This window comes from Electrona antarctica (assembly GCF_951216825.1).
Source record: "Electrona antarctica genome assembly, chromosome: 10".
Classification (NCBI taxonomy): Eukaryota; Metazoa; Chordata; class Actinopteri; order Myctophiformes; family Myctophidae; genus Electrona; species Electrona antarctica.
In genome coordinates this window covers 11,795,604-11,823,074 of record NC_136791.1, presented here as the reverse complement: position 1 = coordinate 11,823,074, position 27,471 = coordinate 11,795,604, and the positions used below count along the sequence as shown (strand labels likewise).

General features: G+C 42.4%; 1 protein-coding gene across 1 annotated transcript in view; it reads right to left on the bottom strand.

Annotated features, from left to right (window-relative positions):
- col13a1 (collagen, type XIII, alpha 1) overlaps positions 1-27,471 on the bottom strand; it is a 51,624-nt gene that overhangs the window by 9,471 nt on the left and 14,682 nt on the right. The window contains exons 11-36 of the mRNA XM_079511524.1: positions 25,208-25,291; positions 24,443-24,484; positions 24,308-24,325; positions 23,550-23,576; positions 22,992-23,036; positions 21,049-21,075; positions 20,248-20,292; positions 16,136-16,171; positions 14,950-14,985; positions 14,784-14,837; positions 13,605-13,691; positions 12,011-12,046; positions 11,762-11,818; positions 11,621-11,644; positions 11,406-11,459; positions 10,396-10,440; positions 9,606-9,740; positions 8,780-8,839; positions 8,419-8,460; positions 8,253-8,303; positions 8,024-8,050; positions 7,815-7,901; positions 4,689-4,724; positions 3,382-3,435; positions 2,888-2,941; positions 2,672-2,707 (exon numbers count right to left, since the gene is read on the bottom strand). Coding sequence (XP_079367650.1) covers positions 2,672-2,707; positions 2,888-2,941; positions 3,382-3,435; positions 4,689-4,724; positions 7,815-7,901; positions 8,024-8,050; positions 8,253-8,303; positions 8,419-8,460; positions 8,780-8,839; positions 9,606-9,740; positions 10,396-10,440; positions 11,406-11,459; positions 11,621-11,644; positions 11,762-11,818; positions 12,011-12,046; positions 13,605-13,691; positions 14,784-14,837; positions 14,950-14,985; positions 16,136-16,171; positions 20,248-20,292; positions 21,049-21,075; positions 22,992-23,036; positions 23,550-23,576; positions 24,308-24,325; positions 24,443-24,484; positions 25,208-25,291 — 1,299 coding nt within the window. The remainder of the gene's footprint in view (positions 1-2,671; positions 2,708-2,887; positions 2,942-3,381; positions 3,436-4,688; positions 4,725-7,814; positions 7,902-8,023; positions 8,051-8,252; positions 8,304-8,418; positions 8,461-8,779; positions 8,840-9,605; positions 9,741-10,395; positions 10,441-11,405; positions 11,460-11,620; positions 11,645-11,761; positions 11,819-12,010; positions 12,047-13,604; positions 13,692-14,783; positions 14,838-14,949; positions 14,986-16,135; positions 16,172-20,247; positions 20,293-21,048; positions 21,076-22,991; positions 23,037-23,549; positions 23,577-24,307; positions 24,326-24,442; positions 24,485-25,207; positions 25,292-27,471) is intronic.

Below are 27,471 nucleotides of genomic sequence, written 5' to 3'. Positions count from 1 at the left end.
TAATGACGTACATGGGGTTCCAGGGGGTCCCCAGCTAAATTATTTAATCACAATCACAATCACAATCAGTTTAACCACTTCAAAGGAATATGCATCAGCTATTTCAAAATAGCAGATCTATAACCTGTTGTGAGATCTGCTACAGTAGGCTATATTTAAAACATCTTGACAACCACTGATCCTTGAGAGGGTTCCAGGTGGTCCCCAGCTAATTGAGGGAGAGTTGGTAAGTGGTAACCAAATGGACCGTTATTATGGATCTTTAACTCTTGAGAGTGTACAATGAAACCAATTGGATCCTTATGAGTCCATTTGGTTAAATGTTACGCTCTCAAGAGTTAACTTATTGTTAAAGATCTGCATTACTTAATTTACAAGACGTCTACACAACTAGAAAATGTAGAAGAATTGTTATTTTGATCAATGTTTGCCTGTTATCTCTCCTATGGTATCAATCAATACAACATGGAATTGTGGACAAATTCTTATCCAACGACAACAAAATATTTTAAGTTTTGGGTCTGAGAGGCTAATCTCATTCTGCTCAAATGTAGAATAAAAAATGGACCTTGATATGAAAAAAACATTGAAAACCACTATTGGCAACTTTAGGCAACAATTAAGCACTTTATCTGTAACATGTGTGAATGACTTTATAGTGCATTTGCTGGATATTTTTCATCCAGTAATGTTATGAATTCCATGTGGGAAAGGGTCTGTAATTAATTTGTTTCAAGAGTAACAAAGTAATATAAAACACATTACTGTAGAGCACCGAGTCGGTAATGATGGAAGTTGGAGATCCATGCCCCACCCGGCTATGCAATACCCGTTGTACCCGTGTCAGAGTACCTTGCTTGAAAACGCAGCAATATGAACACTGATCATCATCAATGTCTGCTCACCAAGGTTAAAGGCTTTAAGGGATCAGAGTAAGATTAGATTATAGGAGAGTTTGTTGATAAGGAATTATGATAGGAAACTGCCTGACTGACAAGTAATGTTCTCCCAACATTGTCACGATGTTACCTGCGCAACTAACCCTCCAACATTAATGTTGGCAAATGTTGGGGAAAACATTGCTTGTTAGCCAAGAGCAGTGGAGATTACAGGAAGGAAGAGGCTTGCAAGGAGGAGGTCAGTAGTAGGAGTAAAGGATTCATTCATGCTTCGCCATGTGAGCGCGTCATTCAACAAATGACATGTCATTTCAACAGAAAAATGTGTCGACGCCAGCTGTGTCGAAACGTTTTCTGGTTGAAATGACAGCATTTACATCGAGCAATGCGGTCAGCGTGGCTAGGTATGAATTCGCCTTAAAGGGTGGTGGGTGGGTGTAGGAGGAGAAGATTAACCCAGGACTAGAATGCAGGAGGAAGAGGAGCAGCCGGAGGCCAAGGTTTGTGAGAGGGAGAGAGGGCAATCCCGGCAATAAAAAGAGCCACGGGACACAGTGCAAGGTGGAGGGAAGGAAAAGGGAATAGGAAGACCTGCGGAAACAAAGGAAGACAGGACAAAGAATAAAAACAGCACAATCTCATAGCTATGTCTGCAACACCTTCAACTGGACATCCGTGGAGACGTTTATGAAAGCGTGTGAAGGTTTAATTACTTTATTGTTTATAGTTTGAATCAGTTGGTTTAGCCAACTGAACAGACATTTGGAATTAACCGATATTGAGCAGTGCAAACAAATGTGTTACTTTTGACTTGAGACCAGTTGAATGTGCTGAGAGAGCTAATGAAATGTCTCTGAAAGACTTTTTTTTAAAAATGGGAGTAAGAATATTAAAACAGTCATAGGTTAATAGGAAGGAAACAGACATTCTCAGACAGGAAGGGGTAAACAGGAATGGAAAACAGATTCTCTGATACATTGGCAACCTGTGGATAGAGTCCATCATTTTAAACAGACACCTTTGATTGTCTAGGGCTATTTTACCATGCAATGATGATGATTAGTGATACAAAGAGAACAGAAGAGAGAGGAAGAGAATAGGAAAATGCACGATGGCATCAACAAATTACAACAACAAAAAAAGAAAAAAGGAAAAAAAAGTGATCTATTATTGTCTGAAGCACAAATCTGGAATCTCTTTTAATCTGTTACAGTTTATTTTTAAGTAAAATGTGTGTGGAGCCACTGCAAAACAAATGCATTAGCCAAAATACGTCTTTACACGAATCATCCAATAACCACAATAAAACAACACAAAGCTAATCTGGTTTTCTTTCTGGCAACCTACAGTATCAAACAGGACACTTGATTGGACGATTGGATGTTTATTTAATTAAGTCTTTGAACCCTCCATAATTATGCTTGAATTAACTTTTACGGCCCTACAAAGGCAGTCACAATAATAATGGCGGAGGTTAGCTAATGCATTTGATTTGAAAATAAACACTAGCTCGATCTGCTCTTTGATAACAATAAATAAAGAATGCTACTAAGTTTAGTAAAGCTGTCATAGAGTAGTAGTACACAGCAAAATCCTGAGTTTTAATGTAACCATTACAGTCCATTGTTACACATAGTTAAATGAACAGGATTTTACTGTGAAGTGGAGGTAATTTTGTATTCCACGTCGTGCCTATTTGACAGAACCACGCCCACTGATCTAAACAGCATATGAACATTAGAGAAAGCAAAGAGTTAAGAGAGTTATCTTACCCGGTTCCCTTTGAATCCTTGTGGTCCTAATAAACCCTAAAAGAGAAATGACAAATAATATGAAGGTAGTAATAATATTCAGAAACAATCAGAGATGAGATGGCTGTGCCACCATTAATCAAATCAAAATCCCTCCAACCTCTGTGGAGAGGTTCCAAGTGCCATCTAGAAATGACCTGTGGGATTATTTAGAATGAATGCGACATAATGGCTTACAGGGATGCCTTGAGGCCCAATTGGTCCTGGAACGCCTGCGTCCCCTTTGGTAGCCTGTGATGAGAGAGAAGAGAGGATTCAAATTGCATGTGCTGCACCTCTCAAATCAAATGTTTCAATTTGTGCTTGTGGACACACCCACACACTCACACACAGTCATATTATACTACCCTTGTGAAATCTGATTGATTGATTGATTGATTCTTCATCTTCTACTATACTGCCCTACAAAGCCACAGTGTAGTAACTACGTTTTTTTGGACACACGACTTAATTGTGTATCCCAAAGGTGAAATTAGCCTTTGTTATTTTTAGGGATAAACAATTACCTCAGGAACATATTTACAATTAATGTAATATCACTTATTTGCCAATATCTCATTTGGCTGACCACTTTTAAACCCATTATCGGCCAATATTCTTTCCCGTAGTTACTGCACTTTGGCTTTGTAAGGCAGTACAGAGTACAGTATACACACACATACTGTACTCACTCTCTCTCCCTTTGGTCCTGCCGGTCCTGGAACCCCTGATGGTCCAATAAGACCCTGAAGAAGAACAAATCAAATGCACTTTGTTATGCATCTCACCAGACAAACAATGATAAGAGCAAGCAGAACATGATCAACCGTCTACTGTCAGTAGATCAACAAGCTTCTTGGTGGATGTGAACAGTTGTCAACAACACTGTCAGAGACATGTCGACCATTCATTTAGATCTCATCGTTTATCCTAGTAGAGCAACAGAAAACCAGGCTCAGCTTATGGTTGGATATTAACTCCCACTGTGGGGTTCTGTTCCCAAGCGCACCAAGCTTGTTGAACTACAGAATCAGTTATCGTTATTAAAAAAAAGGAGGGAAGAATGAGTAAAATATATATTTTAAAAGAGTTCTGCTGCGGCTTGCTTTCTGAGTGCACTGTAAAATCTTGTGTGTTCATTTCAAAATGTGTCCTTAAACAAGTAGTTCACCCCCCCAAACATCTTATTTTCTATAAAATTCAGACCCCATAAAGCCTTGAATTCATGTCGATTGTTTTGTTTTCGTTACATTCCTAACTAAACCAATAATTTGATGATCGACTAAGTCATCAAATTATTGGCTTAGGAATGTGACAAAAACAAAAAAATCTCCATGAATTCAAGGCTGCATGAGGAAATTGATAGAAAATAAGAAATGATTTTGGGTGAACCAATCCTTTAAGGGTCTCTGAGTTAAATGAGAACTCCATATTTTACAGTGCAGTGGTCAGGAACGGAGGAGAGGACCTTGCATCTCAGGCATATCCAGTGTGTGCAGTGCTGTGCAGAGTAAAACAGGAGGACGGCCATATTGTCCTGCTGTACTGTAATAGATGTCCGCATGCAGCCTCTCCACATGCTCTGCCTGCCCTAAAGCAATGGCGGCTCAGAGTTTTACAGTCCACTGCGGGTTCACAGGATCAGGAGGCAGGAAACTGTTTAGGTATGGTTGAGGATTGGGTGGATTTGCATTGCCTCCAACAGAAGAGACAACGCTGCCTGTCGAAATGCCTCTTCCCCACACCAATGCATCCTCAAAACACAGCACTAAACAGAACCGCTCTCTCTCTCTCTTTCTTCATATAACTAGGAGGGAACGAGACAGGACGAGCATGGAAGGTAAGAAAGCAAGCAGACAAGACAGCAATGCAGACAGACAGACAAGGCAGGCAAGCTGTCAGGAAGCGGGGGAGGGCGGGGGGGTGGAAGTGGAAGTGGAAGTGGAGGAGGAGAAGGAGAAGAGAGAGGGGGAGCCGGAACAGGACTTGCACCACTCACCACTGGACCTGGTCTGCCGTCTAACCCATGAGCCCCCTGTATAGCGTGTACACAGTTAGGGAGCGGAGATGATGGAGAGATGGTGTGGAGGAAGAGGACGAGAAGAAGGAGAAGGAGGAGGAGGAGGAGGAGAAGGAGGAGGAGGAGGAATTGTGGAGAAGGGTGGGGGTGGGGTGGTTGGGGTTGTGAGTGAAGCAGTGACTCCAAAAACACATTCAGGTGTTGATGAATAAAAGGGTGATAGTGGTGGAAGTGGTTTTGGTGGTGGTGATGAGGATTGATGACGGTGATGGGTGAGGTGAGTGACAGCAACGTCAGTAACTCCTGTTCTACAGTACTCCATTCTGACTTCATATTGTGGTCAAAAAGCATGGTAAGAAATAAACACGGTCGTACATGATGCTTTGTAGACAGTTTTGGTCAATCTGTACAATCATGAAAACACATTTCAAACCGAGTTTCATTCTCTCCCAAATCATTGGCACTCACTGTGGTGGTCCGTGTCACTGCTAACCCACCACTGTTGGCCTGGGGGGCAATGGGTGCACAATCTTCACATGGTACATAACTGAGGAAAATGCACCACCCAGATGCCCTCATGACAATAATATTGTGGCTACAATATCCTTCACAGATGATATGACAAACTGTATACTATAATATGACTAATATAACTCAACACCTTTCAACCTGGAATTGGGGCATGCCATAATTAGCAAATAATTCAAAACAGGTGAAAATAGCGGATGTACAAGCTCGATTTGACACGATCGAGATTTGGCCTTTTTTCACCATTTTCGTTGTACGGCGAACTATAAAATAGGGCTTGAGTGGTAAATCCATGTTTTCATATTTACAATATAGGTACAGTATATATATCATGCAGTGCTACTTGCTCAATAATGCCCATAATAACATATCGTATAGAGCGTTGCAGTCCTGCATCCTTTCATGACGACGAGCGCCCCGGAAGACAATTTCCAATTAATTTTTCCCATAGACGTTTCATAAAGTATTTATTTAAAGACCTGTAACCCTCGGTCAAAGCCGGATCGTGACAACTCATAACAACAAATTTACCTTGCCCTTTCTTTCTTCTATCTAATTATTTGTTCGGCCCAAAAAATTGTGTTGTGTTGTCATGAGTTGTCACGTACCGAGTTGGCTTTGACCGATTGTTACAGGTCTTTAAATAAATACTTTATGAAACATCTATGGGAAAAATGACTACGACGCAATAGAGTTGTGTAACTCTATTGAGTTACACAATATGACTCAGAATGTCTCTGTACAAAAGGAGTTACTGTGCTGTGATGATGTGTCTATGATAGTACCATAGATATAAAAGTATAGATAGGTCTACTACTGTGTTCACAGCACCTACTTTGCTCGGGGACCCAGTGACGCTTATTGCTATGGATAAAGTATAACCGACTCATATTCATATCGCCATGGAAGTATCCTCACGATTGATTATTTTGTGTTTGAGACGGAAGCATAGTGTAGCTACAGTATGAACGTAAACTTCGTTCCATACATTGTTTGTATGGATAGTAGAGTACATATCAATGAGAACCAAGAAACTTAAATCTGTTATGTTCGGTACTAGTACTAATAATAGACACTGATAGACATAAAGCACTATAAGAATAACAACAGAAATATAAAATGTGGCATGTGTGAAATCATTTGTACAGAGAAAACCCTAATGCCCCTAATCATTTGACATCCCCCTGGCAGTTACAATGAATCCCTGATGGGATGTTAAGACCTGTCATGTTAGTTAATTGCTCTGACATGATACAGTCCACCCATCCATGCAACATTTGGACAGGATTATGACAACATAAAAGCAACTACTGAGGCATAAAACCTATCCTTTGAGGGTTAGGCCTGAACTCAAAGCCACACATGATGTGACAGCATTATGGCAGTCAGTCTCAAAACACATACAACTCCCATCTACAGCAATACAGGGGTGCAACAGTTGTATTCGATTATACAAAATAATAATCGATTTTCAAAGAAAATCGGCAAAAACAGAAAACTACGCAAGCTCACCGCCCATGTAGATTGGCTATTGTCGCAAATTTTCATCATTGTATGACTACAATAGTGGTTAACACCTTGCTTGCCCGGACCTATTTAATCCATTTAATCCATGTGCCCATCATTTATAGCGCCCGGACCACTTTTACCGGCGCACCGGAAGTTGTTGTGCATGTCTGTGTAGCAGCTAACAATAGCCATACCACTCTAGAGTCGATCGACAACAACGGGAGGTAAGAATAAATCTATCAGAATTAGACGGGATGATTTAGATCGGGAGTTATGATCGTTTTAAGATTTTCGTTTTCGTCAGCTTGTTTAGCTGACGAAAACGAAAATCTGGGCAGGGAACATTTTCGATGACGTGTCACTGTTTGACACGTGATCGGATTGGGCAACAATCGCTCCTAGGCTGTGGAGCGAAGCGATCGGTTTTGATATCATTGAGGCCCGGGGATCTCCTCCCCGGGCCTCCATGGTGTTAACACTTAGCCCGCTAGCATTTATTGAAAAATTAGGATCTAATTCACGCCAGCATGTTTTTAATTTGAGCTCTTATTTTGAAAAGCCGCATTTCCGGTCCACTAGCAGTAGACATAACCTAGGAATCTACACGGAGCTGGGCAGTCCTTGTTTACAATGTGAATCCAGACCGGAGCTCTGGAGAGCTCCACATCGTCGGCTCTGCGCCGTCAAAGAAACGTTGTTTTGACCAAAAAGGCCATCTGGGACAAGGAATAGGAGATACAGGCGATTGAAAGAAAGGGATAGAATGGATTCTTATGGTGCCGATGATCTAAGATGGGCGACGGAGTCTTGTGACAACAACAGCTAGCTACCCGATGCTAACGTAAGTAGCATTATGGCTTGGTCGATCGAATGCACTATAAAAGCGCAATTGCCATTGATCTTCGGCAATGGCGTTAAGCGTCAGTATCAAAATTAGGCTTCAATTGACAAAGGACTTCGGCAATGGCGAAGTGTTAATCAGAATAATAGATTTAGTTGTCTTGTTTAATCTCACTGATTTAAAAAGATAAAGTCTTTACAGAATGGAATGAAAGTCCAGTCACTTACAGGAAGTCCAAGATGGCCTCTGTCCCCCTTGTCACCCTTATGACCAGACGCTCCCTTCTCTCCTCTGATTCCCATGCCCGGCTCCCCCTGGTAGAGAAACAAACCAAACGCAAGAGGTTTGTTGTATTGTATTGTAAGTGTGAATTCTAAAATATATGAATGAGCCAGTATGTACAGCCAGGTTACTGTACAATGGAACACAATCTCACCTTTGGCCCTGAGAATCCTGGAGGTCCCTGGAGGATAGAAATAAAATGTTCACACTTACTGCTATAGCTGCTGTGACACCTGCATTTCCACATGGGCATCAATCAAAGTTTATCTCATCTTCTGTCAAATACGGTGTAACTTCAGGATACTTAGGTAGCCTATAAAATATGCCAAGATGCATGTATTGTTCAATAACACCAATGACTGACTGGACTCAATTAAACTCACTGCTGGGCCAACTGGTCCTGGAGCGCCGGCCGGCCCTGGAGGGCCATAGACCTGGAAAAAAAGAAAACACACACACTTTTGATCCAGGTACTGTACTTTTGCTTTCACTGCAAAAATATCCACCAGAAACGCACCATTAAAACTATATGCACAGTATAATCCTCACCATTTCTGATCTTCCTCCCTCACCGGACTCCCCTTTAGGACCCTGTGATGGTGGTTGTGAAAGAATAAAGAAGTTGACAATACATTCTTTCATCACTGGAACTATGAAAAAGGCCTTTTTTTCGACCTTCGCTACGGGTGAACCTATACAACTCGATTTATACTTCGTTGCGCACCGTATTGCGTGCCAAAAATAGCAGATTTACAATGTCACAAAGCATCGGGCTACCAGTATGTCACATTGTGAGCTTGCCGATTATTTTTGGCACATGACACCGGTGCACACAGTAAAATTCAAGCCTTAGGAATTGCATAGATTCAGACACACAGGGTGCTTCAGTCTGAAGGGCACCATTGCGTACCATTGTGCCAGGTAATCCAATGGGGCCAACCCCCTTTTCACCAGTAGGGCCATCTAAACCCTATAGAACAGGGAAGGGGGAGATAAATAGCACCATAATGGCAGAGAATTTCCATTCCATTCAATTCAGTTCAGTTCAATTCAATTCAATTCAATTCAATTCAATTCAAGATTCAATTTTCATGCATAGTAAAATAGTGAATATTCGAAACAGAGGATTGAAAGAGCCCTTTTTCTCCCTTTTTTGCGGTAGCTATTCAATGCCAAAACATGGAACTTTGTACGAATTGTTTGTGTAACAATGTAAAAACCTATGTCTTGGCATTAATGACATAAAATAGTGAGGGACGCAATGCTGCCCATCCTAACACACTTACACCAGAAATGTTTGAGTGAAACCAACAGGGCCAGTTGGCCACATCTAGCCGACTGCAGGCTCCACTAGATTATATATAGTACAACATTACATATAATTATTATTATTGGATCACACTTAGGATCCAAGAATTCTAAAGCTTAATTTATATTCCATCGTCCAAAGGTGTCGCTTGCCAAAAAGAACCGATCTCAAGCTAACAGTGTTGTTAACTTGTAAATTAGACCAGTTCTTTTTGGCAAGCGACACCGTCTATGGCGCATAAATGAGGCCTAATTTACTGTCATCCTTGGGTCCTTTCCATGTCACTAAGTCTCTAATTAGATAATAAGAGAGTGGCCCTACAAGCTACGGACTTCCCTCCCCTCAGCATAATGACAGATGGAGGCTTGGAGGAGCTTTGGTGTGGGAGGCTCAAGCAGCGGTGTGATGTGGCTCAGTGGTTACTCACAGGTGATCCAGAAGGGCCCATGTCCCCCTTGTCTCCTTTGGGTCCTGGGAAACCCATGAGCCCACCCTCCCCCCTGGGACCCTCAGGACCGGCTGGGCCGTTAGGACCGATGTCTCCTGGCTTCCCTCTGGGTCCCTGCACATATAATACATACACATAGCTTTAGGACCGATGTCTCCTGGCTTCCCTCTGGGTCCCTGCACATATAATACATACACATAGCTTTTTAGCTAGGCAAGGGATGATGAACGACTGAGGTGTCCCAATATCGAGTTGAGGGTGAACTCCATGACGTACAGTTCTCTCCACAGAGTCTATTTTCCATTATTAGGACAGAAAATATGGGCATTATCACATAATTATACCATGGCCCCTTGGTATGGTTACATGCCGTTTAATATACTAAGCTGGCAATGCCACGCCTCGTAACATGTTCAAGCTTGTTCAGGCAAAGTAATTGGTACCCAAGCATTGATCGGGTTATTGCATGAGTGAAACAAGCTCTCTCTACCCGTTATCTACAATATTCGCCATGATGAAGAGAGGAAGAAGAATATTGCACGGATGGAATAGTAGGGCAGTGAATGACATGAGTCATCTCTATGACATAATCTTGTCGACTACAGCAGTGTTTCTTACTGCTGTACTGCCATGGCAACTGGTTTCCCTCAGTGAGATCAATACAGCTCTGTCTGTCCGTTAATAGTGATTCTATCATATCTCAGCATATGTATTTGAAGTCTGATGCGTTGCTAGAATTATGAAGTTGTGATAAGAAATAACAACTTGCCTTCTCCCCATCATGTCCAGGAGGACCTGGTAGACCAACTTCACCCTGGACACACACACACACACACACACACACACACACACACACACACACACACACACACACACACACACACACACACACACACACACACACACACACACACACACACACACACACACACACACACACACACACACACACACACACACACACACACAGAACATTTAAATTATATTGTAATCTGATCTACAGTATTTTCTACTCAATAACAAACATCTATTCTACACAGAAAAGTTGAGACAACTGTTTTTGATTCTAGTAGTAGAAATTGGAATTGGAATTATCAAGGAAGCTAAAGAGTAAAACCTAGAGGCAGACCAATATATTATCGGGTGGCCGATCAATGGGCCCATACTTTTACTTCTACTCCACTACATCTCGGATCCAAATATTTGTTGTTTACTACATTTATTTGAAGGGTGCCGGCCCGGTTCCGGCGAGCCGGCCGCATCCGAAATGGTTGAGAAATAACAGAGTTATCGTGTGGGGGTCCCCAGGGGGTCCCTCTACTTTACTGTACTGTACTGTCACACCCAAAATCATCAATTAATTAAGTTAATATGTGTCAAAAACTGTGCTGTCAAAAACTAGACTCAAATGTTAGTGGAGAAGAGATCCAGTAGTAGAACTAAAACAACCAATGCTTGATTGTGTGCAGGTGTCACTCTCCGAAAATGCCAATCTACAAGCTGCTTGTAGATCTGCTACTAAAACACCTGCTCACAACCAATGATTGGTTGTGTGCAGGTGTCACTCTCCGAAAATGCCGATCTACAAGCTGCTTGTAGATCTGCTATTTTCGGCATACCGCTGAGTGTAAATCAGGCATTGGTATGTAGTACTAGTCACCTAAAACTAGACAAAACTAAAACATTTCAGATGAATAAAATACGACTGAAACTAAATGGAATTGTATTAAAAAAACTATGACTAAAACTAAATAAAAATCACCACTGGAAACCACCTACCTTTGTGCCAGGATGTCCAGCAGGGCCTGAAGGACCTGGCAACCCCGGCGGGCCCTTGGCAGGGAGGGAAATTAAAAGATGGATTTAACACATAACCTTGGAACTAGTGTATTTGTTTATGACATAAAGTCATTACATTTTTCTTTTGAGTTAAGAAAAAATCTGAACCACAACAAATAAAGGACCTCATAACAACATACTGCAGAGGGACCTACCATCAGAGGTATGTTGCGGATATCCTGCGGATAAATATTGGATGAAAGGTTTGTTTTAAAAACGGAATTATTCTGAAACCGCTCTGTTAATTTTGAATGCTTATAATAATAATAATAATAATAATAATAAGAGTGACATACATTTTCATTGTTTTGGATTTCTGCCTTTCCCGGCTCACCCGTTGGCCCGGGAGGACCCTACAAAGTTGTTCAGAGATTAAAAACATTTCCTAATGTGTCCCAACAATCAACAAAATGTATTGGTAAACATATATTTTGTATGTTTATGAAATATAAATACATTTGTAAACAAGTGAAATACAGTACTGACATTTTTGTGTTTGTGAGGGAAAAAAAACACATTATAAATCTAACACAATCTTGACTTACTCTGGGTCCAGCTGGGCCATCAGAACCTGCTTCCCCCTAGAGGTGGAATAAGGTTATGACAGTTAGATTATCTAGCTCAAACAAAACAGTGTTGGGAACATGTTGTTCAGGAATGTTTTCTTTTAAAGAGTGGGTGATCCTTAACCTGACTCCGCCAGATGGGGCAGCAGAGAGTACACTGGGTCCCCCCCTCCTGCTCCCATCTGGGAACTCTCAGGCAGACTTGATGCCCGGCCACAAAACGGCCTGGCCAATCAGCGGCAGCTAGAGGCGGGATCAAGGCAGCACTGTGATGCCCTGAGAGTTCCCAGATGGGAGCAGGAGGGGGGAACCCAGTGTACTCTCTGCTGCCCCATCTGGCGGAGTCAGGTTAGGTGATCATAGCCTGTCACTGAATATTTTTTTTTTTTTAAATGCTAGGGTGATCCCACACTTTCATAATGAACTAAAAATGTTTTGTCGCCTCTGTCACCCTGTCAAAGAAATATCATGATGTTGACTATTGCAGGATGTAATTCTTAAAACTACTGTAGTAGTTCAAACCGAAGGCACTGATAATATTGAGTCATTTAATGTACACGTCTATAAGGTACCATACTAGTGTCAATACATTTGATTGTCTATTCACAGCTTCTATTCAGCTATACAGTACATATACTGTAGACATAGACCAATGGCTTAATTTTTTGATATATATTTTCATAGTCACTAAAACATTACCAAACAGAAAAGGCATCTTTAGTCCAATGAGTGAGTGTGTGTATGTGTGGCGTGTGTGCGTGCGTGTATGTGTGTCTGCGTGCGAGTAAAGCTGTATTTTATACTCCATCGCATCAGCTTGAAAATCTATAGTTGTCAACAAGTAATACGTCGTAATATGGAATAGAAATTATACAAATATTATAATATAAATATAATATTATCAAAACTTTAAAAAATGTCTAAAATAGCTGATCTAAAGACGCACATTTGCTATTCATTGTACAGTGATTTATATGTTGTCGCTGTCGGGAGGAAACCATCTAACTCCAGCACCTCTCCCCAATCTCACGCAAGTAATTGACTATACAAGTAAGACGCGCGAACACGGGAAGCGAACGCAGCTCCTAAATTTCAACAATTAGAATAAATTACGTACTTTTTTTCCCTTTTTTTACGTCCTTTTTCTTTTAAAGATTTTTTTAAGTTTTCTTTTTTTAAGTTTTCTTTTTTTAAGTTTTCTTTTTTTAAGTTTTCTTTTTTTAAGTTTTCTACTGTGTGTGTGTGTGTGTGTGTGTGTGTGTGTGTGTGTGTGTGTGTGTGTGTGTGTGTGTGTGTGTGTGTGTGTGGTGCGTGCGCGTGTGTATTTTTTTGTGTGATACAGCTGCGCCCTCTGGTGGCGGGCGGGTGGTGTCCCAGCGTGACACACGCAAGCACAGACAGACAGACAGTGCTGGGTTCCATAGTAAGCTGCTCACTGCATTCGCAATAAAGTCACAATACCAACTTTGATGAGGCAACTTTGAAAAATTTACATTTTGGGGTTAGGTGGTTTCTCCCCAACAGCAGAGATATAGAGCTTAAATATGTTGTAAACATTCTGTCATTATTATACCTTAGGTCCTGCTTGGCCTTGGAATCCTGGGACCCCGGGTTCCCCCTTGATTCCTTGACCAGCTGCACTGGGGTCTCCCTTGTCACCCTGCCAGAAACACAAAGACAAGGTCAATACACAGTGCACAGTAAACACTGCTTTAATGAAAATAACAGTATGGTCAAATGAATTATTGGTAAAACAACATGAAACTCAAATTACAATTTGAGATTAACATCACAGATCAGCGGGCAAAGAGCAAAGATGAACCCATGTTCATTCTTTGTTGGGTTCATCCATCTCAGTGGTTCTCAAAGTGGGGTCCGTGGACCCCCAGCCCCACAGGTAACCTGGCTACAAGTTGACCCAGTGGAAGAATGATTATTCAGATCATAGGTTTCCCTCTCTCCACTGTAATCTCCCCACCTGCAGTATAGAGCTGTAGAATGTACAAAAACTAATCTAACAACAAAACGTCCTTATGGGGATCCCTGGCAAAAAAAATCTTTTCAAATGGGGGTTTGCTCTTGCTGCCTATTACGAATCAATTTGGGTGTCTTTGACATGGATGCCTGATGAAGGTCTGAACGACCGAAACGGTGCTCAATACAAAATAATGCTGTAAGTGAAGACAGTGTGCGGGATCCCATTTTGTCCACTTCTCCAGTTCCAGTTATCCAACCGCACCTGTCCTCTGTAGGTGTGCATAAGGACTTTTTTCTTCTAAGGTGTCTTTGACATGAAAATGTTTGAGAACCACGTGATCCATCTGTGCAACATCAACAGCACACGCACATACTGAATAATCACAGCACATCTCCCAGACATCCTAAGCCATTCTGTGATTATGCGCTGCTGAGGTGTTAATAATCAACTGTCAGTCATTACTGACACACAGCACAATGAGAGGTCACCATGTGAATGACACATCAGTACAGCAAACAGTCCACCTAAATTAGGATTAGCCCTTAAGGCTGGTTAATCATACCAGCTATTAGGATTAAAAACACTTCAGCCAACTGAAACATGTTATTTGGGTGAAAGTTAAAGAAGCAAGTTGTGAATTATTCACAGCTTTGATTGGTTACAAAGGCAAACACTGAGGACTGAGGTCCACTGTCCAGGCACTAAGACACACAGATGACTGACAGGTGGAGCAAAACATTTAGGATGCCATTGCCTACTCCATGCCAGGCCTACCCTATAGCCCCTCTTGCCGGGGATACCAGGGGTACCAGGAATGGCGGCTTGCCCCTTTCCAATGGAAGGAAGATTGAAGTTATGACAAAGAGATGGGATCATTGATTCTATTCTTTACTGCAATGACACAACAAGAAGCCACAGTCACCACTCCAAGCTAATTTACCTTACGTCCGGGGGTGCCTGGAAAGCCTGACTCTCCCTATGGTGGTCAGCAAGGCACGACAGAGATAAGTGGAGAGAAAAGCAGGAAAGGAAGCAGATAGGAAGTGATGAGAATATATATTATCTCAACGAAAGATAATGGGCAATGAGCGGAAATCCTATATTTTCCCCTTGAAAGAGTACATGCACAAACATGCACACTAGCACACAAACACAGATTGCCCAATCAGCTCAATCCATCCATCCATCCATCAAGACATATACAAACGGGCAGGCAAGCATGTACGCAAATGAACAGAGGTTTTTAACAACTCTGCTTTGAAATGACAAGTATATTTCCTATATTTTCTCTACAGTTTTGAGTCTGGATGACTACAGTAACTGTCGCATGATCATCATCCGTCAAGAGGCAGCCGCAAGACGATTAACTCTCGGAAATTGGTTGTTATAAATAGCAGGGAGCACATGAGAGTCATTTAATTCGTCTGTGTGTTTGCTGCCCTCATCAATTGGCCAGATTAACAAGTAGACGTGCCAAAGATGATATACAGTCACAGCTGTGACCACAGACGTACAGAAACGGTACACAGACCGCCTTGAAGGAGGAGCATGCAAGTCCTACTATTCTAGTTGTCCCACTGGATTTGGTATAATGTGGAAGGTGTGTCTGCTGAGACATAAATACCTTATACTGTACATGTAAATATATAGATAGATGTATAGAGGTTGGGTTTAAAGTGTGTTTAAAGTCATACAATAATACATTATAATATAATTGAAATTCAAATAATCCATGAAAATGGTCAATGTTATCTTAATAACTAATAATTTAAGTAATTGTGTCCTCAAAATTTGAGGACGGAATAATTTGAGGACTGAATTTGAGGACGGAATCGTCTGCACGTATTGCGCACTGTGATTGGCTGGAAGGTGTCATTCTGCGCTGTGATTGGCTGAGCATCGCATAACGGATGTGCCACATGGGTCAATACGCTGAAATATAACCATATAAAAACTATCAATTAAATAGGGAGCGCACTGTGCACAGTACAGTCATAATTTCATCAGATAAGTGCCAGAGTATACAAGCCTTTAACAAACACTCAACAACAGTTAGGAAATGGACTGTTAGTGATTCAAAGTGCTCCAATTGAACAATTTCTGGCTAAATAAATTGCATTAACTACCTTTAGTCCTTGTTTCCCTGGCATTCCCAGTTCTCCCTAAAAGCACATAATTACAACTATGAAATACACACTGTAAGCTACAACAGCTTTCATTGGTAGCTAATAGCTATAGCTACTAGCTATAGAACATGGCAGTTAGTGTTAAAAGGGAAGAAAACAAGGTGAAACCCAGCATAGCAAAGCACCATCAGCACATCAAAACATGCCTAGTAAAACTTTGACCCTGAATAAAACTCTTATAAGAAAGCCAGATGGGGCATATTGATGCCCGGCCACAAAACGGCCTGGCCAATCAGCAGCAGCTATCCCGCCTCTAGCTGCTGCTGATTGGCCAGGCCGTTTTGTGGCCGGGCATCAAGTCTGCCTGAGAGTTCCCAGATGGGAGCAGGAGGGGGGAACCCAGTGTACTCTCTGCTGCCCCATCTGGCGGAGTCAGGTTAGCAAGGTATGGCACTACAGGCAAAAGTAAAATCCGGAGCGTTCATTTTGACTCTTGAGAGTATAATATGGACCTGTAAGGGTCTCAAGAGTTAAATGGACACTCTGGATTGTAATGGTGTGTAGACACTGAGAACTGGGCTCCTGCTGGTCTGAGGGAGGACATGCAGATCATAGTTCGCAAGTCGGCAGATCTTTAGACCATGGATCTCCCCCATGGTCCTTTCTGCACTGACAGACAAACACTCAACAAGTGACTGGAGCTCCTAACAGGTGCTGTGGTGGCATGTGGGGGTGGTGGTGGGAAGGGGGATGGGGAGCACAGCGAGAGGACGGACAATTAGACATGGGAGGGATGAGGAGGCGGGACCCACACCTAACTCTGAGAGTGTACAAACTCTGAGAGAGTGCCAGTGGCTCTGTTTGGTTTGTGCAGAGGGAGTGGGTTGAGTCGAGGGATATGGTGGGTGGGACAGTGGGGTGTGTGTGTGTGTGTGTGTGTGTGTGTGTGGGACTGACTCATATCTCATAATCACACTCCTCTGTCAAGTTGGGAGGGGTGAAGGGACCCTTTCAGGATAGAGTGTCTGATACCTAGCATACGTTTCTAGAAAGATGAAAGCATTGTTGGACCCCCTCCCCTTATCCGAGTCGTCCCACAGGAGGATGCAAGCGGTGATGGCTGTAATCACGTGGTGGGGTCCCTCAGAGGCTCACCCGAACCAGCCCCCCCCTTAAAACAGGAACCGGAGCCTCTCTTTGATCTATGGCTCCACCAATAAGCTTGCAGCATTCCACTCATGCACTCAATGGTCCGTCCCCCATTCCCTCTGCTAGCTTCTATTTTAACATTAAAGTAAAGTGTGTGTGTGTGTGTGTGTGCGTGCGTGCGTGCGTGCGTGCGTGCGTGCGTGCTTGCGTGCGTGCATGCATGCGTGCGTGCGTGCGTGCGTGCGTGCGTGCGCATGGCTCTATGCTTGTGATGCTCAATTGGTGTAGGGCAGCATGTACCTGTCAAATTGGCATGCCGAGCCATGATTTATCAATTTGATAATCTCTTTATTGAAGCCGTGCGGACAGAGGCGTTCCACTTCAGAGGAAATGTAGCGACAGACAGACGCGGCGAAACAGATCAATGACCACCCCACACGGCTTTTAAAGAAACGGTAATGATCCCCCCACTGATGCTGCCAGGCTTATAGTTGTTTAAAATCTGTTTGTGCTGCAGCCAAGTTTAAAATGTGTTTGTGCTGTCGACCTCATCTAAAGTCTTCCAGTGTTTCCATCATGACCGGGAAGTACACTTTCCACTAGTGGTCTAAAACAGAGCAATACTAATGCTGGCAACAGCTGGACAGGGTAATAATCAGAGAAGTTGGGCGATAAAAATGGCAAGTCTAGTTTATGATTCCCTGTGATATTACTGCAGTTCACGTTTCATGCAGGTTTTTATTATAGGGGAATAAACACAGTTGTGCCAATCTGTTCGGTGGTGCAAATGAAACCCGATTCATAGTATGGGAAATTCTGCGATTTTTCTCTGCAAAGTTGTAATGCTTCATTTAGGCTATTCTCTGTGGAATGATGGTGTCACAAGATAAAAATAACTGATCTTCAACCTCACAACTCTTTGCATCAGCGACATGTTGTGAGCTCATAAATCAGCTATTTGCGGGGCACAACACAGCCGTGCGTGAAGTATAAATTTGGCTTAAAGTGGCTTAATCTCATTGCAAATCTTGGTCTGAATCTGAACAAGGCTTTAGAGTTAGTGCATGCAGAGCTAATAGCTACAGTACAATGAACAATAATAAGACTAGGTGGGTGATCTCGGAATTTAATTGCTTGTCTTCCCCATGGTTCATAATGTTCTTTCCAGCTGCGTTTGGCCATTGCCTCTCTCATTTCCAGGAGGGCAGGAAGGTCTATTCAGTCAGCCTGAGAAAAGCAAGAGCAGCTTCCCCACAGACCCCCTCTTTCTCGTCATTAAGCCCATCCTTCTATCATCCAACTTTCCTGGCCAGAGTGGACCCCACTCACTGACTCGAGGGGGAACGGAAATCAAAGACCCCTTTAAAGACAAAGCTTATTGAATTAAGCTGAAGTAGACTCGGGGACACACATCCGTGATGATGACATTAAGGCTGATATACACTTGTAAGTGTCTGTCGTCGCACAGTTAATGTAACAGATTCTCAAACGAAAGTATATACTTTGTTGTCCGTGGAATAGCAGATCTACAAGCTCACCAGAGTGTAGAGTAGGAGAGTTGCGACACGCTCTGATCTCGCCGCAAAGCGGGTGCCTATGGTATGGGCTACAGTATAGTTCCAAACATTTCTCCTATGGCTGGAACTATCCCATTGAGATAGAATGAGCACTTCCGCAGACAATGGGAGTCAACGCTAGTGTCGCCACTCTCTGAAGCTAACAACACATCGCGTTGTGATGCATTATTTTCACAGAATGATCACCTATGTGCCAAATGTTCACCTATTATGATATGCCCAGAATAGGGACGCTAGGGTTCTTGTGGTTAAGAATGATCCACAGTGTTGTAACGGAGACACGGTCTACGAGTGGTATAGTCTTGTCTGCTTCCTCTATGACTGCATGTGGAACTGCAGCCTGCTGTGCGCTTTGGGCTTGAAGTGGTTAAGGGTGTGACGCCGTCATCCATTGCGGTCGGCACCATGCAGATATTAATTGTTATGACTTATGCCGCAAAATCTCTACCTGTTCCACTTTATTTCTGTCTAGTAGCAGGAACAGCCAGCCAGCTCTGTGTGCTTATATATAGAACAGAGATCCCTTGGGTCAGTTGAGAACCACAAATCCTCTGGTGACCATACAAAAACTTTGAAGGGTTGGCCTGCGAAAGCACTTTCTCTTTATTATAAAACAATAAAAGCCTTTCCAGCTCGCTGTTTCCCGTGGATACCACCGTCTTGATATGTGCTTTCCTTGAAGTCTCTCTCTTTCTTTCCCCTCTCTCAATCTGTCCATGTGAAGGGCTTAATGCAGAAAACACACGGGCCTGTGCCGCTACTGCTAGCGCTACCGCGGCAACAAGATCATTTGCCATGGTTACGGGACAACTGAGCTTCCTGGATGGCGGAGGCAGGAAGATGAAAGGTGGAGAATTATGTTCACTGCAGGATCTGGACACTGTTCAGCTACTGTAGTTGTAGAAATATATGCTGATACACATGTTCTAATGGCTGCTAGTGATTAACTTGAAATCCTAAATGTGGACCCTGATAGATATCAGGGACCCTGATAGATAACAATTTTTGAGTGTTGTGGATGGGGCCAAAAAAGGGGTCAAGGGTCCTACAGGCTGAAGAGGCTACACTACATAAGCTCCGAAACTAAGCTAAAACAAATCTGAGAATCTGTTCATGTTCAAAAACAGGCAACAACAGTTACTATTTTCATGGGGAAGGAATGCCTCTGATAGTTGATGTGGTTTACATGCATAGGATTATGTGACGAATTAAATAAGGACAGTTTTTAGACCACAACATACAGCCCATTACAACTTTCTGTCAAATAAATCGAGGAATGACATTTAAATCATCTCCAGGGCCGACATGAGTAATGTTTCCATGCAGATCACCATCAAAAACTAAACAACATGCCACGCACAACTTCATTCATGGCTTTCTCTGTACCTTTTCTCCTTTCTCCCCAGGGAAACCCTGTTGTCCTTCATCTCCCTACAGCGCGGATGGAGACATCATTTCAGAAAGGCAAGGTGGGCAAAAACAAGCCCACCATTTCAACCAGGAGAGAATCAAAAGACTATCAACGGCCCAGGGGGAAAAGGAGTGCTCCCACATGACACAAGCCTGAAACAAGGTCACATAAATCTTCCTCTTTAGAGATGACACCAGCGCCGTTCTGCACGGGCCTTCTATCACGGTGGTCCATGGACTGGAGAACGAACTTGTGGTCTTTTGGTGGAAATGAATATTCCATCAATCTTTGGCCAAAGGGGAATTAAAACTGGACAAGGCCGAAGCATGTGGGGCGGAGGGAAAGCTTTTGAAGTGTGCTGATATCTCGCCCAGACCTGGCAATCGAGCTTTCACTGTGTTAGTGTACAGTACATTCACAGATTGAGCCACAGACATCCGGTTTATTCTAGATATAGGGCGACAACCTGACAGCACACGCCCTCACTCACAAATGTTTTCAATGGGAGGCTCCTTTCCCGCAAGGTTGTCAGTGGAGATTATGTCCATTCATAAAACAAGCAAGTACAAAAAAACAACTAAAGAACTAAAGTCCATTGTGGGCTGTGTTGTACTTTGGTAGGCATGCTGAATTAAACTAAAGCCAAATTACTTCAAGAACAAGAATATTCCCTGCAAGAACATTCCCTGAAGTAAAATATGCAAAATAAATGCATAGGCTAAGTTAAATTAAGTAACCAACACTGCTCTGGATTATAAATAAATGCATGAAATTACCTTAATTCCTAGGTCTCCCTTCAGTCCCTGTGAGAGGACAACACAAATACAAAAGACATATTATTGCCGTTGTTGTGTATACGTTTGCTTTAAAAACAGAGGTACAAAAAAATAGATGACTAATTGCTACAATGTCTGAGAAGCCTAGTCAAAATAAATGTTATTGTAAAGTACAGTACCTGTACACAAGACCACGTAACCTTTTTACTGTCACTACAGTACACAATAAAATAGATTGCACTGATGGTACAATGGTACCTTCATCGTATTGTTGTAAATGACAATTTCATAGTCAACCACTAGATGGCAGAATATAACCTGCTGCAAGCATTATCTGGCCCCATGCACACAGAGCCATACATACAGAGCACTTAGTTGTTTTTTACCTGACAATGGATTAAATGAATTTATAGGTAGGAACTATAAGCCTATCTTTATATACATTTTTCAATAGCTGATGTTTCTGCAAATGTCAGAATAAAGCAACCTGGGAGTGTGGAGGAGGACACACTGTAGTACCGTAACGTACTGTATCGTACACAATGTTTTCATGAATGAATCAATGTGTAGAGCTTGAATAAGATTATAAAACCATAATAGACCCATTTAAATCAATCACTTCCCCTGGCCTTTCAGCAACCTACAGTACAGTGGAGCCACCGTCCTCATAAACCCCACAATTCATACAGGCTTTCCTGGGAGGATTTCCTGGGAAAACGGAGAGAGATGGGGAGACTACTATAGCTGAGGTTTAACAGGGCAATAATATGCACAGGAGCTCAGAATAGCAAAGTTCTTCCAGTGGCCAGAGTCCCAAGAAATCAATGTATAGTATTAAAACCATACAATGAAAGGGTATTTTGTCGACTATAAAAAGCTCCCACATTATAAATCAGCAATTTTTATATGTGGCATCAGGTAATAATCACTTCATGCATCACGTCATGGATTTATATACAGTGGTTTTGTTGTGACAGCAGCAGCCAAACAGTTGGACGTTACTCGGGGGCTGAGACTTTTAGCCGGCCCGCGGGGCTTATGTAGAGGTGACCCTGTGGCCAAAGGAGGCAGGCATTTCCCCCATTTTCAAATGAGAATCGGTTATTTTTGTCGAGGGATGCGGTCGTATGACAAAGTCTAAAATTATTAGCCATTTCTTGGCACATACTTTTTATGATTTAATGTCCTCCACTCTGCCCGGCTGCTCCATTCTCTATTAAGTTCCATTTAACGTTCTTTATTTCCTACCTTTTGAAACCCTACAACTCTCTCTCTCTCTCACCTCTGTCTGTCTGTCTGTCTGTCTGTCTGTCTCAGTAGTCACGTTGTATGTGATGGCTCAGCTTAGGGTCAGCTTAGTGCAGAACAGTTGTGAGTGTGTGTGTGTGTGTGTGTGTGTGTGTGTGTGTGTGTGTGTGTGTGTGTGTGTGTGTGTGTGTGTGTGTGTGTGTCCCCGCCAGAGGAAGTCCATTAAGCCATGGAAAAGTGGTGGAGGACAGCCACGTGGATGGTTTAATGGGCATAGCTCTCTCTCTCTGTGTCCTCTGCAGGGCTTCAGCCAAGGTTAGCTCCCAGAATTGGCCACTGGGACCATGTGAGTATGTGTGACTGTGCCTGCTTATGTACTATGCATGTTGTGTTGTTTTTGTCTCTTAGGTTCATTATTTATTTCAGATAGGTCAGAGACAGGAAACCAAGGGCCGAGAGAGAGAGGAGAGACATGGGAGACAAGATTGAGGTTGGCTTCGAACCTGCGGTCTTTGCACTCATGAGAGACCACATACTGTATCTACCACTGCTCGGTGAGGGGAGATATTTATTGTGCTATGGGCTCCAGTCAGTGCTAGTTGTCAATCCGTCAGCTTGCTACCCGACACTCCCCATGCGTAAGTGAGGAATTGAGATATGAATATTGTCAAGAAAGGCATAGAAACATAAAGTACCTTCAGGCCTTCTGGACCTACAGCACCAACGTCACCTTGATCGCCCTGTGAAGAAAGACAAGGCAAGGCAAAGTTGATGACGACGACAAGAAACAACATAACGAAAACGCAGGAATTCATTGCATCAGGTATCAAGTCTTTGCTGATTGAGGCCTTGTTCAAAGTTCAATATAATGGCAGGTTTCTTACAGATATATCATTCCCTTCCAAAAATGCCAGGTTATTGCTTACAGACACGTATAAAACCCATAAACAGTCTGTGGGACATTTTCAAATAAGTCATATGACACAGAGATGAAATATCACCTCACTATATCCCTGTATTAAATTTTAATCCAAGCCGATACTTGAAAGCAGATGGACCCAGAGAAATTGCTGCCCCCCCTCCATATCTACTGGCAGTGATATATGGTTATTATTTTCACTTTGTGATGTAAAATCCATCTGTTGCCCAGTAGGCAATTTGTAGATCACGTACTGGAACTACAGTGTGTATCTCTGGTCACTGACACAACAGTGAATATCTCTCATACAAAAGTTATAATTACACAGACTCACCTTTGGACCTGCTGAACCCGCTTCACCCTATAAAGAGAAACCAATATTCATCTTTCACTTATACTGTGAAATCCTCTATGTTGTCTTCAATGTCTACAAATGGGACCAAATGGACCGTCTTGGGCCAAATGTGGTTCCATTCTTTTACACTCTCATAGTGTAAATAGCACTGACAAGTGAAACATGTGTTGTACACCATAGTATCATTACACAGACAGGTTTGACAGTACAGGAGACCTAGCAGGTGGCCTGTGTGCTGTCTTGTATTGAGGAGATCAAAGTCATATTTTCCAACCAGATGGCTTTGGGCCTGCTGTAGACCAGCTGAGGGATGCTATTGCTCATTGTTTAAGGTCCCATGAAGTGAGAAACACAGTGAACCTTCAAGCCCCTGCTGTGATATGAACTTGTTACTTTTTCTTTCGTAAAGACACAGCCGTTTTACAGGACTCTGCTGTTCCATGACGTGACAATCAAAGATTCTTCCTCTCAAATTATCCATGACAATTAATGCATCATCGGAGGAAAAGTATTTGCTCTGTCCAAAAGAAACACATCACTACCGATGAGGTCTCTTTCTGCCGTGTAGGTTGGGGCTGTGCACACAGCTGCAGCAATAAGAGAGAGGAAACAACTCAACTCCATCTAATCCACCTTTTTCATCTCGAGTTAAATCAAAGATCATCATGAGAGTCCACTGAGCTGCTGAAGAAAATTAACGATAATTGTGTTTGTAAAAACAAGAGCGATTTGTTTACCTTCATTCCTGGTAGAAGCTACAAAGAGAATAAAGAAGAAAATTAATGTCATACCGATACAGTATTTTCACATGTGCAAATCTAGTAAAAATAGAATAATAATAATAGTAGAGGTATGACAAAACTAAAGCTCACCCTCGGGTCTTTTCCTGGTTTGCCTGGTTCACCTGGTTTCCCCTTTATTAAGTAGAACAAAGAGGCTTTATGAGTGAAGACTTAATAATCAAAATGTCTATTTTCTATTAAAACAGTTGAGATAGAACTAGAAAATATAAATTCTGCAATTCTATTTTACATTGAGTAACGAAAACACTTAAATTATGACAGTTATAACACCTCTTGACTGCCAAACAGGAGGCTCTCTAAGTTAAAGGGCAACTTCAGCTGTATTTAACGTGAATCCTATTCTTCCACTGTGAGAAAGACGTGAATAATGATCATAACAATTCCCAACTGCGTTACGTGTGTCAACAGTTTACTCTCTCAGAGTCAGCACTGGAAAAGCGCTGCCAGCCTATGTAATATGACATATTTTCACAACATTTATGTACACTTTTCAGCACAAAGAGAGCTTGTGAAACAGAGCATAATAGGGAAGTGTTATGTCAAATATTCATGTCGTCCTCACGACATGACTCACATTAAATATCAGTGAAGTTGCCTTTCAAGCACATCAGTTTGTTTACCAAAATGTTTTGGTATCGGAATGGAAATGGAATGGTAGAATGATGACATTGAATGATTTCATTGAATACACTGACCACGGTTAACAAATCACACTGGGCCACATTTAAGTACAATAGTACTTCCTGCCTGAGGTTGTGTAAAGTTCTGATTGAATTGCAATCGCCATCTACTCTAGACATTCATCCGGCGCTCTGTACTATGTAAAGAACTCACCGGCGGGCCACTGACTCCGTTCAAGCCGGAAGGCCCTGGGGGGCCAGGAGGTCCTGCTGGGCCTTGCGCTCCAGGCTCGCCCTGCTGAGAGACCTTGAGTTACAACCTGCCATGCTAGAGCCAGCCTTCCCACAGCAAACCATGCCAACACAACAACCTCAACACTGCACTGCACATACATGCAATAACTGGATGAAGAGGTTGTTGCACAGAGAAATGTTAGAGAGGAGCAAGACAAAGCGTTGTATTGCCGTTACTGTTTTCAACGAGTACCTTGGTTTGGAGAGTGTGGCACTGTGGATGGGTAAACTGTGGATTCTAAATGCAATCTCAATGCCATCGCCTTGCAGACTTACGTTGTCCACTACAGTGTTAACCGTTTATATTCAAATGAATGAATGGAATTGTGTCATTATTTTTTCCTGCACCCGACAAGCAACTCATCTCTTTGTGTGATTGCTCTGTGAACTCGTCCACTAAGAGCCAGAGAACAGGAAATGATCTATAACACAAGCGAAGACTAAACAAATCAAATCAAGGTAAATGGACAATATGGAGAACTGACATGATCTTGCCTGCAGGCACAGATCCTACGGTTTTAAGAGTTTACTCTCCGATCATACTCCTGGAATTCATCTCACGCACTTAATAAGACCACTATGATCTCCATGATTCTTAGGTCTGACTCTGGATTTATATTCATTGTCATTTCAATAGAAAGGAACAGTTTGACATGGCATGAGATGATTCAACCACAGTATACGATTTATTAGCACACGCGGTCCAACTGAAAAATAATGTAATAATACAAGGCACTGGCCTTGATCCAAGTACTCCATAATCACAGAGTAACTTTATAAAGAACATACATTTACAGTAGCTCATGCTCAGTGTTGCCAAGTCTAACAGTGGGTCTACCCTGAGATAATCCGGAACATATCCGTCCACATCAGATCCATATTTTAGCATTCCCCACTGTGGAACAAAGTTTGTGCAGCTATGATTTATGTCGCCGGATACAGGACTTAAATGAACACATTCCTCTATGGTACACCAGATTGGATCCACGCAGGGCTTTTTTTTTTTTTTTTTTTTTAAACAAAACACAGCCAACCCAGTTAAGGGTGGTATTTCCCTTTAGATTTTTTGCTCTACTACAGTGTGCAGCATTGTCTCCAAACAAGGTATTCTGTCCTGGCACAGAGCGGACTGCACACCTGGGGGGAAAAACAAGATGAAGGGCGGATGCCAACTCGGGTCTACCTGTGCCAGGAGGCCCTCTCACTAACAGGGTAGGGTGCCCGCTGAAGCACATGGCAGGTAAGCTGAGGCTCTTTCAGAGAGTCAGAGGTGAAAGTTCACTGTGAAGATCAGGCATTATACTTGCCATGATCGGGCTCTGATTTGATATTTCCGGCTGTCAAGATACTGCTGTGTACAGTACATGATCTGATTGCAATGTTGTAGATTGTTCCACATTCGATCGAAAACCGTGGGTTCTTTGACTATAACAACAGGACAGCCATTCACTTTGAGGTTTTTGTTTCACCTTAATTAATGGTAAATAAATGGCACACTATTTGTATAATGTAAAAAATGAAAATAAAAACTTTATCCATTTGTATGCCACTGGCCACCTCCACATTGTTCTTAAATCAATAGATGGTTATATAATTTTTAATGTTAAGATTAATCATGTTTTATTATAACCAATTAAAAACAATACAGACCACTTTCATATCAAAGCAATAGCACTGATTCCAGATAAGGTGTAACTTCGCTCAATCTAGGATAAGGTCTGTCACTAAACAGCAAAATACATTAAGAGTGAGAAGGAATGAAATGAAGCATTACAGAAATGCCTGATTTATAGTTGCACGATGGCTTCATGCACTGAAAATCGCCGATCTACAAGCTCACAACGTGTCGCAGATTGTGATCGGCAACTTTCAACGTGCGACATATAGTGACAAATATAACTCAGACTTTAGCGGCGTTCGGCGACGGTCGACGGCAGTTGGCATCCACAGGACAGAGAGGCACGAGACAGACAGGCTCAGAGAGAAATAGTACCTTGAGGCGCTTTAGGATTAGAGGGCTTATTGAGGGCATGTTGCGCACGGTGATGGGCAACATCTGGGGTTCACAAAGCACAGGTGGCCAGCGGTGCAAAAAGGTCAGGCAAAGGTCACCAGGAGTAGGAGAAGGAGGCCAGGGAAAGGAGACGGGGAAGGGAACCAGAAGTTGGGGGGCAAAGAAGGGAG